This window comes from Eschscholzia californica, unplaced genomic scaffold, assembly GCF_041429995.1.
Source record: "Eschscholzia californica isolate CP2 unplaced genomic scaffold, dmEscCali1.0.p SCAF_2, whole genome shotgun sequence".
Lineage (NCBI taxonomy): Eukaryota > Viridiplantae > Streptophyta > Magnoliopsida > Ranunculales > Papaveraceae > Eschscholzia > Eschscholzia californica.
Genome location: NW_028238309.1, coordinates 46,797,418 through 46,809,093, shown reverse-complemented (window position 1 = coordinate 46,809,093; position 11,676 = coordinate 46,797,418). Strand labels below are relative to the sequence as shown.

The 11,676-nt window shown below is 36.9% G+C and overlaps 2 protein-coding genes across 3 annotated transcripts; one reads left to right on the top strand and one right to left on the bottom strand.

Moving 5' to 3' along the window:
* Positions 1-3,703, top strand: LOC147558435 (UDP-glucuronic acid decarboxylase 5). 2 transcript variants are annotated; one of them, XM_086660101.1, is made up of 13 exons: positions 1-275; positions 640-736; positions 1,228-1,314; positions 1,469-1,556; positions 1,734-1,825; positions 1,972-2,036; positions 2,120-2,208; positions 2,495-2,572; positions 2,685-2,778; positions 2,876-2,942; positions 3,045-3,108; positions 3,194-3,234; positions 3,353-3,703. In XM_086660101.1, exons 2-13 carry the CDS (start codon positions 656-658, stop codon positions 3,533-3,535), a joined length of 1,029 nt encoding a protein of 342 aa, XP_086516227.1. In that variant the 5' UTR covers positions 1-275; positions 640-655; the 3' UTR covers positions 3,536-3,703. The 2 variants fall into 2 exon arrangements, with proteins under 2 accessions (XP_086516227.1, XP_086516226.1); XM_086660100.1 differs by having other exon boundaries at positions 270-531.
* Positions 3,704-6,030: 2,327 nt separating this feature from the next.
* Positions 6,031-6,383, bottom strand: LOC147558434 (ATP synthase small subunit 6, mitochondrial-like). Its single transcript, XM_086660097.1, has 2 exons — positions 6,156-6,383; positions 6,031-6,077 (listed from the first exon to the last, which is right to left on the bottom strand). The coding sequence occupies exons 1-2, from the start codon at positions 6,274-6,276 to the stop codon at positions 6,031-6,033; spliced, it is 168 nt and encodes a 55-aa protein (XP_086516223.1). The 5' UTR covers positions 6,277-6,383.
* Positions 6,384-11,676: the final 5,293 nt, after the last annotated feature.

Here is an 11,676-nt window from a genome sequence, read left to right as displayed (position 1 = left end):
GTGGTGGACATGTTTCTAGAGTGTCCTCTATTTCACCATCCACATGTCATCTTTTTATATCTCATTTTCTTAGAATTTTGATTTCCCCATAGGACAGTTTCATTCACAAGCGTGATTCCCGTGGAATTCTACAATTTTTTCAAAACTAATAACGTACTAAATGTTTTTAACGTCAGAATTTCAATCTTTAATTTTGCATGGGGATTCTTTGACTAGAATTCAAAGAAGATTTGCCCAACTATTAAAAAAACCCTAGATTTTGACCTTTTGAACAGGTAAAATTGAATAAAAACTTCGACATTGATTTGATTTTGTTTTACGTATTTCATAAGATTCAGATCTGAGATCTGAAAATGGTGGTTAACTATTATCAATCGGAATCATTTAGAATTTTGCTTAAACTTTAAGTTTCTCTCTCCACATTGAATTTTTTTCCCTCAGTTGGTACACCATTTTGTATAATTATAAATAGATTGTTCTTCTCTTATACTTATCATAGTCTATTCTTGATCAAAGAACAAAAATTACTAGGTTTTGGTTTTTCTCTTTCTCTAGAATTTCAGATCTTTTTGCAATTCTGCTTACATTTCAGTGAATAGAATGTTATTTCAATTATTGGGTTTGGGGGTAATGTTTCAGGTAAGAGATCTAAGCAATGGCTTCTAATGGAGATCACCAAGCATCATCTAAGGCACCTCCAAACCCTTCCCCTCTCCGTAATTCCAAATTTTTTCAGGTAAATTTGTTTTTTTTTCGATTTGGTAGTTGAAACTTTAAGAGGGAAAAGAGGAACACAATTTAGTTAGAAGTTTGAAAATGGGAATTTCATTAGCAGATCATTTGGAAGAGAGAATGTGATTGTTCTTTCCTGCATTTAGCTTAGCAGTTTGGCTCTGAAACGGTTCGGGGTATATTAAGGGCCGATCCCGAGTCAGTCCGAGTTACTAGGCCGAGTTAAGCCGAATTAGTCAGAGTTTGGAGGATCATTATACTATGATGTCTCTTTGATAATTTCAACTCAATTTGATGATCTTAACCCTTTATGCACCACATTGACGAATTTTGTATTTATTTTTCAAAGTATAGTGTAGAAAGGATATGTTTCTAAGGCTATTTTGGAGCGAAATGGGTTTATTATTATATTCTGACTTCTAAGCGAAAAAATTATGGGTGAATTCTTTATTTATTAATAATGATCTTAACTAGTATTCTTATTGTTAATGACAGTCCAATATGCGGATTTTGATCACTGGTGGAGCTGGTTTCATTGGTTCTCATCTAGTTGACAGATTGATGGAGAACGAAAAGAATGAGGTACTCATTTCTTAAGCTTTGTAAGACGTATACATTTAGCTTGGCAATGACTAATAACCTAAAGTGGAAGAATTTGGTAAATGCATGTAATATACTAGCATCTGGGGACATTTCTTACATCTTTTTCTAATTTATCTTATACCCCTATCTTCAGGTTATTGTTGCTGATAACTACTTCACTGGTTCAAAAGACAACCTAAAAAAGTGGCTAGGTCATCCTAGATTTGAGCTTATTCGTCATGGTATTTACTTCCCCTCTTTATCATTTCATTTAGACTGATAACTGATAACCATAACGAGCACTCTAAATGATCGTGTAGCAATAGTCTTTCTTTCAAGTTGGTGGGTTGTCATTGGATCTCTTAGAGGATTTTTTTTTTTTTCCTTTTGCTGATATATGTTGTTTTCCCGTTTGACAGACGTCACTGAACCATTGCTGATTGAGGTTGATCGGATATACCATCTCGCTTGCCCCGCTTCGCCAATTTTTTACAAGCACAATCCCGTTAAGGTACTTATCTGGACCAGATATTTAACTTCAAAAAATTTCAGGAACTTCTTTTCTTATGCATATTCTATTATTGAGTAGTCGTTTACTTTAAAAATGTTTCTTGAACTCTGAGATAATCTGATTGATTGGTTACTGTATGATAATAGACGATAAAGACAAATGTCATTGGCACTTTGAATATGTTGGGTCTTGCTAAACGAGTTGGAGCAAGGTTGGTGTTCTTTTTCTCGTATTAGTACCTTGAATGTTTGCCCTACAAGCTTTACTCGTGATCTCATGCGCGAAGTCTGACAGGATTCTTCTGACATCGACCTCGGAAGTCTACGGAGACCCTCTTGTGCATCCCCAGACCGAAGAGTATTGGGGAAATGTGAACCCAATTGGTAAGTTCACGGTTTATATTTTTCGCTGTTTTCATTTATAAATGCACCATTCTATTTGGATTAACAGAGAAGTTTAACTCTTATAAACAAAACTTCGTTCTACGAATATTTTGATGCAGAAAGCACAGAAATCTGTTTTAGATTTGCATCTTCGTATAATAAACCTTTACTGTATTGTATGATCACTTAAATAAGATGAGAGCGATAATCTTTATTGATTTAATCAGTAGAGTAAACCAAGCATTTGAGGTTCATACATAAAAGGATACTGCTACGTGTACCTCAGGTGTCAGGAGCTGCTATGACGAGGGAAAGCGAGTAGCAGAAACTTTGATGTTTGATTATCACCGACAACACGGCATAGGTAATTTGGGTTGTGCAGATCTTGATTTCGGATTTGTAGATACAAAAGAAGAGTCACAATAACTTAACAGACACAAGAATCTGAACTTTGATAACATTTGTTGGTTATATAGAGATACGCATTGCTAGAATTTTCAATACATATGGACCCAGGATGAATATCGATGACGGGCGTGTTGTCAGCAATTTCATTGCTCAAGCCCTCCGGTAAATCTTCTTTGTTTCTTCGTTATAGAGATATTTGGCGACACTGATCTTTAGTGTTAAACTGCATATTCTTACACTTAGTTTTGTGCTCGTTTAGAGGTGAAGCCTTGACTGTTCAAGCTCCAGGAACTCAAACCAGAAGTTTTTGTTACGTCTCTGACATGGTACAGACAAGATACCACCCTTCGCTTTAAACAATTCGAGAACACTGCCGTGAATTGATTACTAACCTAGTCTCTGCCATGTTTCTTTTCGAAATATTGAAGGTTGATGGTCTTATTCGCCTCATGGAAGGAGCTAATACTGGACCTATTAACATTGGCAACCCAGGTTCCATATCATTTTATGCAACCCAGGTTCCGTTTCGGTTATTGTTGTAGCTTGTTCTAAGCTAGTGTGGTTGGTATATTTGTAGGTGAATTCACAATGATGGAACTTGCGGAGACTGTGAAGGAGGTTAGTCGTGTAGTTTCTTCTTCTTCTTCTGGCAGCAAAGGATGAAAAGCTGAATTTCCTGTTCATGCGTAATATGAGGAATTAGTTGGTCATAAAACTTGATACTGTGATTTTGCAGCTTGTTGATTCCAAAGTGCAGTTGAAGGTTGTGGAGAACACACCTGACGATCCACGACAAAGGAAACCAGACATCACAAAGGCAAAGGAGCTGCTTGGATGGGAGCCGAAGATCAGTCTACGTGAAGGACTTCCATTGATGGAGGAAGATTTCCGACAGAGGCTTGGAGTCACCAAGAAGTGATTACAGCAACGCTAAAGAGAAGCACGATGGTGTCCTATTTCTATTATCTTTTTTATGTGTGTTTGAACTTTTCCTATTCGGCTTAAATATAGACTGGAAGTCTTGTTTTTCTTTTTCCCCAAAATGGTTCGCTGTGCTTCAAAGGAATAAATTTTTTTTTTTTTTTAATTCTCTCTTTACTCTTACAGTGGTTGTAGACTTGTAGTTGGAAAACCTTATTCAATTTATCTGTTTTTTTTTTTTTTTTTTTTTTTTTTTTTTTTTTTTTTTTTTTTTGAATCCAAGCGAAACATTTCATTTCATAAGTGATAAAAATCACAATTTACATGGATGATAATTCTTATTTCTCTCCTCTGAAAACTTCATGAGAGTTGCATACCTTTAAATGCAAAGTACCTCATGAAGAGAAAGAAATTGGACTAGACACCGACTCGATAAAAAGACCCTAAAAGTCGAGAATGAAAAGACCCTAAAGGTCGAGAATGAAAAGACCCTAAAGGTCGACAAAGTACAACAATAATAATTAATAATACAAAATAAGAAAATACTAAATTTCCACCCCATTTGTTTTCGCCGGAAATCACTGCCGGAAAACCGCCGTCATCACCGGAGAACATCCCTTGTTGCCGGAGAACCGTCGCCGTTACCGGATAACCACCGCGTCGCCGGAAAACCTTATTCAATTTATCTGTTAACACATATGAAGGGAGTCACAGCTCTTCCATGATTTTTTACCAATTTGCTGGGGCATAACCAAATGAGTTGGATTACTCACAAAAACACTCGGAACTAATTTGTGGTCTTATGATTTCTCATCATATCAGAATGTCATTGCTACCGGCCGGTAGCCGTAAGGTTTCACTCTGGGCACAGAAGATTTTTTTTTATCGAACTTATCAACCAATTTGACTTTATTTTGTTGCAGAAGGATAGAAGGATGTTTACGCGAAAGACCTGAAAATAATTTATTTTTCTGACATCCAGGCCCATAAGATGAAGGGAGAAGATGGGCAATGTTGCAACTCTCCAACAACTGGAGTTTAGGTTTGAGAAATGAAGTACTCTACCCCTATCCTTTAGGGAACATTATAAAGATACGATCAGAAGATTATCCATCTACAACAACATCCAGAAAGACAGAAAGAAAGAAAAGGGTCTTATGATTATTCCGTAGAATTCAATGTCAACGTAAATTTTTTCTGTCGGAAGTTGTATCCAAGGAGCTTATATATGAGAACTGAAACCAACAATACAAGTCTGATTTCTTATTCAACTCAAACGAAAACAGAGTGAACTTTTAACATCAAGTACTTCGATATCATCTGAAATATCGTTTAATAACACCACAAAATGCAAAGAAAACTCCTTCAACCATTAAGGAAATAAATCTCCATGACTCCATCCAGTCACTGCATCAGAGATTTGAAATTTCATCTGCAAACCCAACAAAGCATATTAAATAAACATACTACATGATTCGGAAGCAAAGTGATCTAAGAAGCATTCAGACTACTAAGGAAAAATTTGATAGCATATCACCGTCACCATTTGCCCTAGTTCCAAAACCAATATCTAAGCTGAGAGAGTTAGGCTTCATTGGGGAGTGGTAGTAGCCTACGAAGGCCTCAAATGTCGACCTCCTCTCTTGTATATGATGTTGGTAAACTAATAGGTATGAACATTATCAGTTTGGGATTGTGAATTGGATTAGCACATACCTGTTTACTCTTTTTTACTCAAGTAAACTAAAATTGATGCTTCCAAGTTCCACCAACGTGTTCACATGGATTAGGTATATTTATTAGCTGTTTTTTCGGCCTTGACTTGAGGATCGAGATGACATCAAATTGCTATTACCCACTTAGGATACACACGGCAAAATTCACACGGAACTTGTACTTTTCAGGCATATATAATAGATACAAAGTGTAAGGAATTGGAAGAATAAAAAACAATGTTACATGTAAAAGTTAGATTGCTTTCTTTTGTTTCAACTTTCAATACAAGATAGATTTCATATTACTAGTGTGACCATTTGAATCAATTTCGTCTTGCATCTATTTGGGAAAGCTGACTCGATAAGGTTTGTTTTAGTTTGGGTTTGAGCTAGAATTCATAATTTTCTTATATACAATGAATTTGATTAAACAATATTTTACAACAATGTACAAATTTTGGGCTCTAAAAGTACAAGAGAAAGTTCCCTATTCCTATTTTAGGGCACTCAGAGAGGAGAAACACTTGAAAAGATGCAATTTTTATATTTATATATTGTCTGATGAAAAATGCTTAAATTTCGACATTAGACATAGGATTCAATATACAATGTGATAGTGTCATCTCAAAATTCCACAATCAGTTATCCAGTAAAAAAAAAGCCCTAGAAAATGGCATGGATCTGGCATGTGTTAATGAATCTTAAAACAAAATAAAACCCTAATTTTGAGCAGACAAAGTCAGATCTTGTGCAATGAAATTTAGGTAAAATTAGGGTCTTACCTCTTGTGTCTTTGAACAAAAGGAGAGTTTTTAGCATCTTCCTCTGCAAATGAAACACAGATTACGATCAGATTAGTTTCTCTAAACGTAAATAAAATTATAGAGAGAGATAGAGAGGTACCGGTGAGACCAAGAGACATCTTGGTGATGATAGTTCCGGTGACGGCGAATCCGACCAAGAAAGGCCAGTTACGATTCCACTCTCTCTTGAAGAAGATCGGCCATGGATCGAACTTGGGCATCTTTGCTCTTTTCTGCTTTGATTAATTTTTCTCTTCGTCTGAGTTTGAGTTTCTCTCTCTATCGGCTATCTATCTTCTCACCCTTCCAGTTTTGTTATGGATACTCCTATTATTCACTACTCCGCAGCCATAAAAATAGGTATTGATTCCTACGTGTGTGTGTTTGGGTTCCATCTTCGCACGGGGAATTTAGGAGGGTTTTCCGATCCGCCCCATGCCTGCGCGTGAATGCCTGATGGAAAAGTCTCTATTTACGGGTAAGGGTGGGAAAACGGTCCGAGAATCCGAGACCCGTCCAATCCACCCGGACCGTTAGTACCCGAAGACCGCTATGTACCCGAGCCGGACATACCCGGCCCGGTGGTTCGGGCTATAAGGGCGGGACTCGAGCAGAGGCCCTCGTATCCGAGTCCCGACCCAATATACCCGACCGATACCCGTCCGTGAGGATCCGCCCGCTACCCAATGGAATAAGTCGCCCGATCCAAGAGCTCCACTCGTCCGCCGCTGGAAGATTCGCGTACCATCCTTTAGATCCAAAGACTGAGGTAGGGCGTCTCTTCTAAATATACCTCAGCCGTTAGAATAAAAAGGAGAGGCCCCTTGGACTCTATAAATAGGGTTCCTTAAACAGACAAAACCTTTTTACCCTAACCCTAATCACCGCCTCTCTCTCTCACTCTCTCTGCCTCTCTCTCTCTCTCTCCGCCTCTCTATATCTCTCTCTAACCTCCTGCCTCCACTACTATTATCCATTAGTTAGTAGTTACTGTCTCTTGGTGACTTGGTCTCTCTCTATTATCTTCTCAAATCTCTGTAGAAACTAAAACCGAAGCCTTCTTTCATTTCGACAACTCTCTCAACTCCCGCTACCTCTACCTGTCTCTGTTAGTGCTTGACAATGGTTGGTAGAAGCTTATTTCGCCATGATTCTTCATTATTTTCTCCGATCTACATGTGTGTTAAGAGTTAAGAAGATAAGATGATGTTCGGTATACGTCGATGATCTACGGATCAAATGACAAGGTTTAGCTTTTGAACATCATCTTAGACATTAGTTAATATTTTTTATGATTTTATATTATGATGATATATGCTGTTGGGTTACTGTAAATTTTTTTTTAATGTTGTAAAATAGATCTTGACTCTCACGAGTCAGATCTGTTTGATCAGACAGATCTAACTGTTGATTTATTTGATCAAACAGATCAATGATCTGTTTCAGGAAGCTTAAAGAAATGGGATGTAATTTTGTTTTTTTAATGATGATGATGATGATGATATATGTAACTTTCTGAAACAGATCTGAACTCTCACAAGTTAGATCTGTTTGATCAAAACAGATCTAACCGTTGATCTGTCTGATCAAACAGATCTATGATCTGTTTCAGATAGATTAGAGAGATATCATGTATTTTTACGTGATGATGATGTAAGATCGATGATGGTACAACAGTGGAAATCTTCTTATTTTTTTTTGTTTCTTTCTGAAACAGATCATATTGATTGAGTAAGATTTGTTTGATAAGACAGATCTAACCATTGATCTGTCTGATCAAACAGATCAGAGATCTGTTTCAGAAAGACTAGGTAGTTGATAAAGTAGATTGATCTTTAAATAGTTTTTCAAATAGAATCTAACTTTTTGAAACAGATCTTACTCGTTTGATCTGTCTGATCAAACAGATCAAATATCTGTTTCAGAAAGACTAGATAGTTGATAAAGTAGATTGATCTTTGAATAGTTTTTAAAATATAATCTAACTTTCTGAAACAGATCTTACTCGTTTGAGCCAGATCTGTTTGATCAGACAGACCTAACCATTGATCTGTCTGATCAAACAGATCAGATATTTGTTTCAAAAAGATTAGATAGATCATATATCAAATGTAGAATGTTTTTTTGTGATGATGATTAAATTGGTTTTCTTTATGATGATCCTTGGACTTCTGTTCGATTGCATAGAACACTTGTCATTCTGTTTTATGGATGCTTTGTTTAAACACTTAGAAGGACCGGATTGATAAGGACCAGTGGCCAAGGATTATTCTGTTTTCTAACAGAAGAATCTGGTCATGTGGTGTTACAATCGTGGAAACTTCTCTGTTGTTACAACTTAGTAACCAAAATGCGTTGATTCAAGGAAGCTGGTTGGAATTTGGATGTTGGAACAAAATTTAAAGTAACTAACACAATTAATGAATATTTCCTATAAACCAATGATGAAGTTAGTTGTCTTTGTACTCTGGACATGAACTCGACATTTTAGAATGACATTTCTATGTTGGTTGTGGTTCTAATTTAGGTTGCTTTGAGGGAGATTCAAAGTGGTGCTCAAGCAGATTTACCTCTTGTTGGCACTGTTGGTCCTCCTGATCCCGGTGCTTCTGCTCCTGCTGGGTTCTGTCGTACTTGAAGTGGAATTGTCAACTTCTAAGTCATCCTGTAAGAGAGGCAGAATGTCTGAGGTTTGGGAATTTTATACTTTTGTAGATGTTTCTGATCTCAAGAATGAGGGCAAAATAATTAAGTTGGCCCAATGCATTTTTGGTAGTGTTATGAAGGATTCAAATTCTTCTAATGGGACAACTCATTTTAAGCGGCACACTAAAATTTGTGCTGCCAAATTGAAAATTGATATATCTCAAACTAAATTGTCTCAAAATCAAAAGCTCAGAAAGTTGGCCTCCTTTCAGTTTAGTCAGGCAAGAGCTCGGAAAAATACGATCAAACTTATTATTCTCCGTGAGTTGCCTCTGCAATTTGTGGAGGATCCATTTTTCGAGCACTATGTGACAGATTTATTTTATCCTGGTTTCAAATCCTTTTTTTAGGGGAACATCTAGAAGTGATATCCTTAAATGTTTTAAATAAGAAAAGGATGCACTGAGAAATTCTCTTATTAATTCTCCTGTCCAGATTGCACTCACATCACATATCTGGTCATCGAACTAGAAACTTAGTTATATGTCTCTAACTGCACATTATATTGCTGAGACATGGTGTATTCAAAAGAGAATCATCTCTTATATACTTTTGGACAAATGCGATACGGGCGAACACATCGCCAATGTTGTACACGATAAACTCACCAATGATTGGATGATTTCCGGCAAAGTGTTTTCCCTCTCTATGGATAATGCAAGTGCAAAAACATTATTTGTTTCTCGTTTAGTTCAGTTAATGCCTCATTTGCCTTTGAGAGGTGAATAGTTCCATGTCCGATATTGTTGTCATATTTGAATCTTGTTGTTCGGGATGGTTTTAAGGTCTCTCAATTTAAAGAGATGCTTAAAGGTTGAAGGGGAATCTTCATCGCGGCATCAGAAACGCGGAATGCGCAACTTCGAGCACATTGTGAAGCGAACGGTTTTGTTACCCAAAAAATTTACAGTTAGACGTAAAACATAGATGGAATTCGACTTACCTTATGCTGAAAAGTGTTTTTCCATTTGAGGATGTGATAGATTCGTTTTTGCCTAATCGATCTCCTCCGTTTGTTTTAGTTGATAATTATGATTGGCAACACGCCAATATGTTGTACAAGTTTTTGAAGCCTTTCTTCGATACGACAAATTTCTTTTCGGGAGTTGAGTATGTAACTTCAAATTTTGTCCTCGAGTATTTGGTCGATATAGGGATGGTGTTTCTGGATAATCGAAATGATCTGATGTTTTTCAAAATTGTTATTTCAATGGAAGCGAAATTTTGCAAATATTGGGGTGAAACTCCTGTTTTATTTGGAATTGCATGTATTTTTTATCCACGAATTAAGATGAAAGTTGATATGGTATTATCCGAACTTGAAAATTGTTTGGAAAGTTCTGCACATGTATAAAGTGTTCTTCATCTCAATCTTTCACGGCGGTTAGTAAATTACGCGTATTATTTTTCGAGTATAGGGCCAATTTGAATGTCCCTACTTCTGTCTCTTCATCTTACGTTGATGGTCCATCTAAGGCTGATTACTCGTCAAGGCAAGGTTCTTTTTGGAGAAGTATCGAGAGGGCCCGGAGGGACCCTTTGGCTACTGCTTCCGAAGAAATATCTAGACATGATTCTGAGTCGGATCCTTCAATCGATAATATTAAGAAATCTTATGTTTTGGGTTGGTGGAGTGAGAGCGAGAAAAGGTATCCGGTTTTATCTCGGATAGCACGTGATGTTCTTGCGGTCCTGATTTCGGTTGTTGCTTCCGAGTTTGTTTTCTCTTTAGGTAAGAGAATTTTGGGGGACTATATGAGCAGTCTTGCTCTAGAGATGTTGGAGTGATGTGTTTGTCTTAAAGATTGGTGGAAACACAACCTTAACGTTACTTTGATGGAGTTTGATCCGTTAAACGACGGATTTCCTGAAGCGATTCCTAGCAACGTCTCAAGTTCAATCACTCGATTAATGAAAAAGAGAGATATAACTTTTTGTTATTAGTTTTGGACCTTTTGGTAATTATGTACTTTTGTTAAAAATATAATTATATATGAAATTGTATGTTAATTAATTATTTATTTATTTATTTATAATAAAATAACCCGAACCCGTCCACCCCGTGACCGCCGGAGCCTGCTTGGGCTGGCGGGCTACGGGCAGTCCATGAGGGAAATTTGTCTAGCCCGATCCGCCCGGTTATTTGTAGTGGGGTCAAAATTTCGGTGTCGGATCCGCTCGAGTCCGTCTTCATTAAACCTGAACCGATCGAGCTCAACCGAATCCCTACTGACGGGACATATTTATTTTTTGGCTCCAAAAATTTACTCCACAACTTCGTTTACATCTTCATCTTCAACTCACCTCAACCCTACAACTTCCGGCCACCACAAATTTCAGCCACCGTCACCACCACCTTTTTCATCTCCATCTTCATCCTGCTCTCTTTTTTTCTCCCTTCTTCTTCTTCTTGTTTCGGCCTCTTTTTTTTTTTCTTTTCTCTCTTTGTCTCTCTACAAATTATATTTTTCAACTCGGATTTTTTGACTTGAAGAAGACGACGAAGGGGGATCTACAGCAAATCAACCCTAAGACGTCGTCGCAAAGAGGAGGTGGATCATAATATCTGGTACTAGGAGTAGAAGGAGAACCCAAAATAGACCAAGTTGTATTCTCATATCATTTTAATGAGTAATTTTAGGCTTTCGCTAAGGTTGTGTCATTGTGTTTGGACTTTGGTATTAGAGAAATAATTTCATGGAAACAAAACGTTTCCATGTAAAGACTTCCATGGAATATATTCCGTAGTCAAAAAGATATTTTTACATTATGTAGTCAAAATGACATTTTTTTACTCTTACATAGTCAAAATGACATTTTTTTACTCTTACATAGTCAAAATGATATTTTTACCGTTCCGTTCCCAAAATTACATTTTTATCCTCACCATGACAAAATTATACTTTTACTCTTAT

Coding starts and splice junctions, on each gene's coding strand:
- LOC147558434 (XM_086660097.1), bottom strand. CDS start 6,276: ATGCCCAAGTTCGATCCATGGCCGATCTTCTTCAAGAGAGAGTGGAAT. Junction 6,078..6,155: donor GATGTCTCTTGGTCTCACCG/GTACCTCTCTAT, acceptor TTTCATTTGCAG/AGGAAGATGCTAAAAACTCT.
- LOC147558435 (XM_086660101.1), top strand. CDS start 656: ATGGCTTCTAATGGAGATCACCAAGCATCATCTAAGGCACCTCCAAAC. Junction 2,037..2,119: donor GCTAAACGAGTTGGAGCAAG/GTTGGTGTTCTT, acceptor GAAGTCTGACAG/GATTCTTCTGACATCGACCT. Junction 2,573..2,684: donor TCACCGACAACACGGCATAG/GTAATTTGGGTT, acceptor TTGGTTATATAG/AGATACGCATTGCTAGAATT.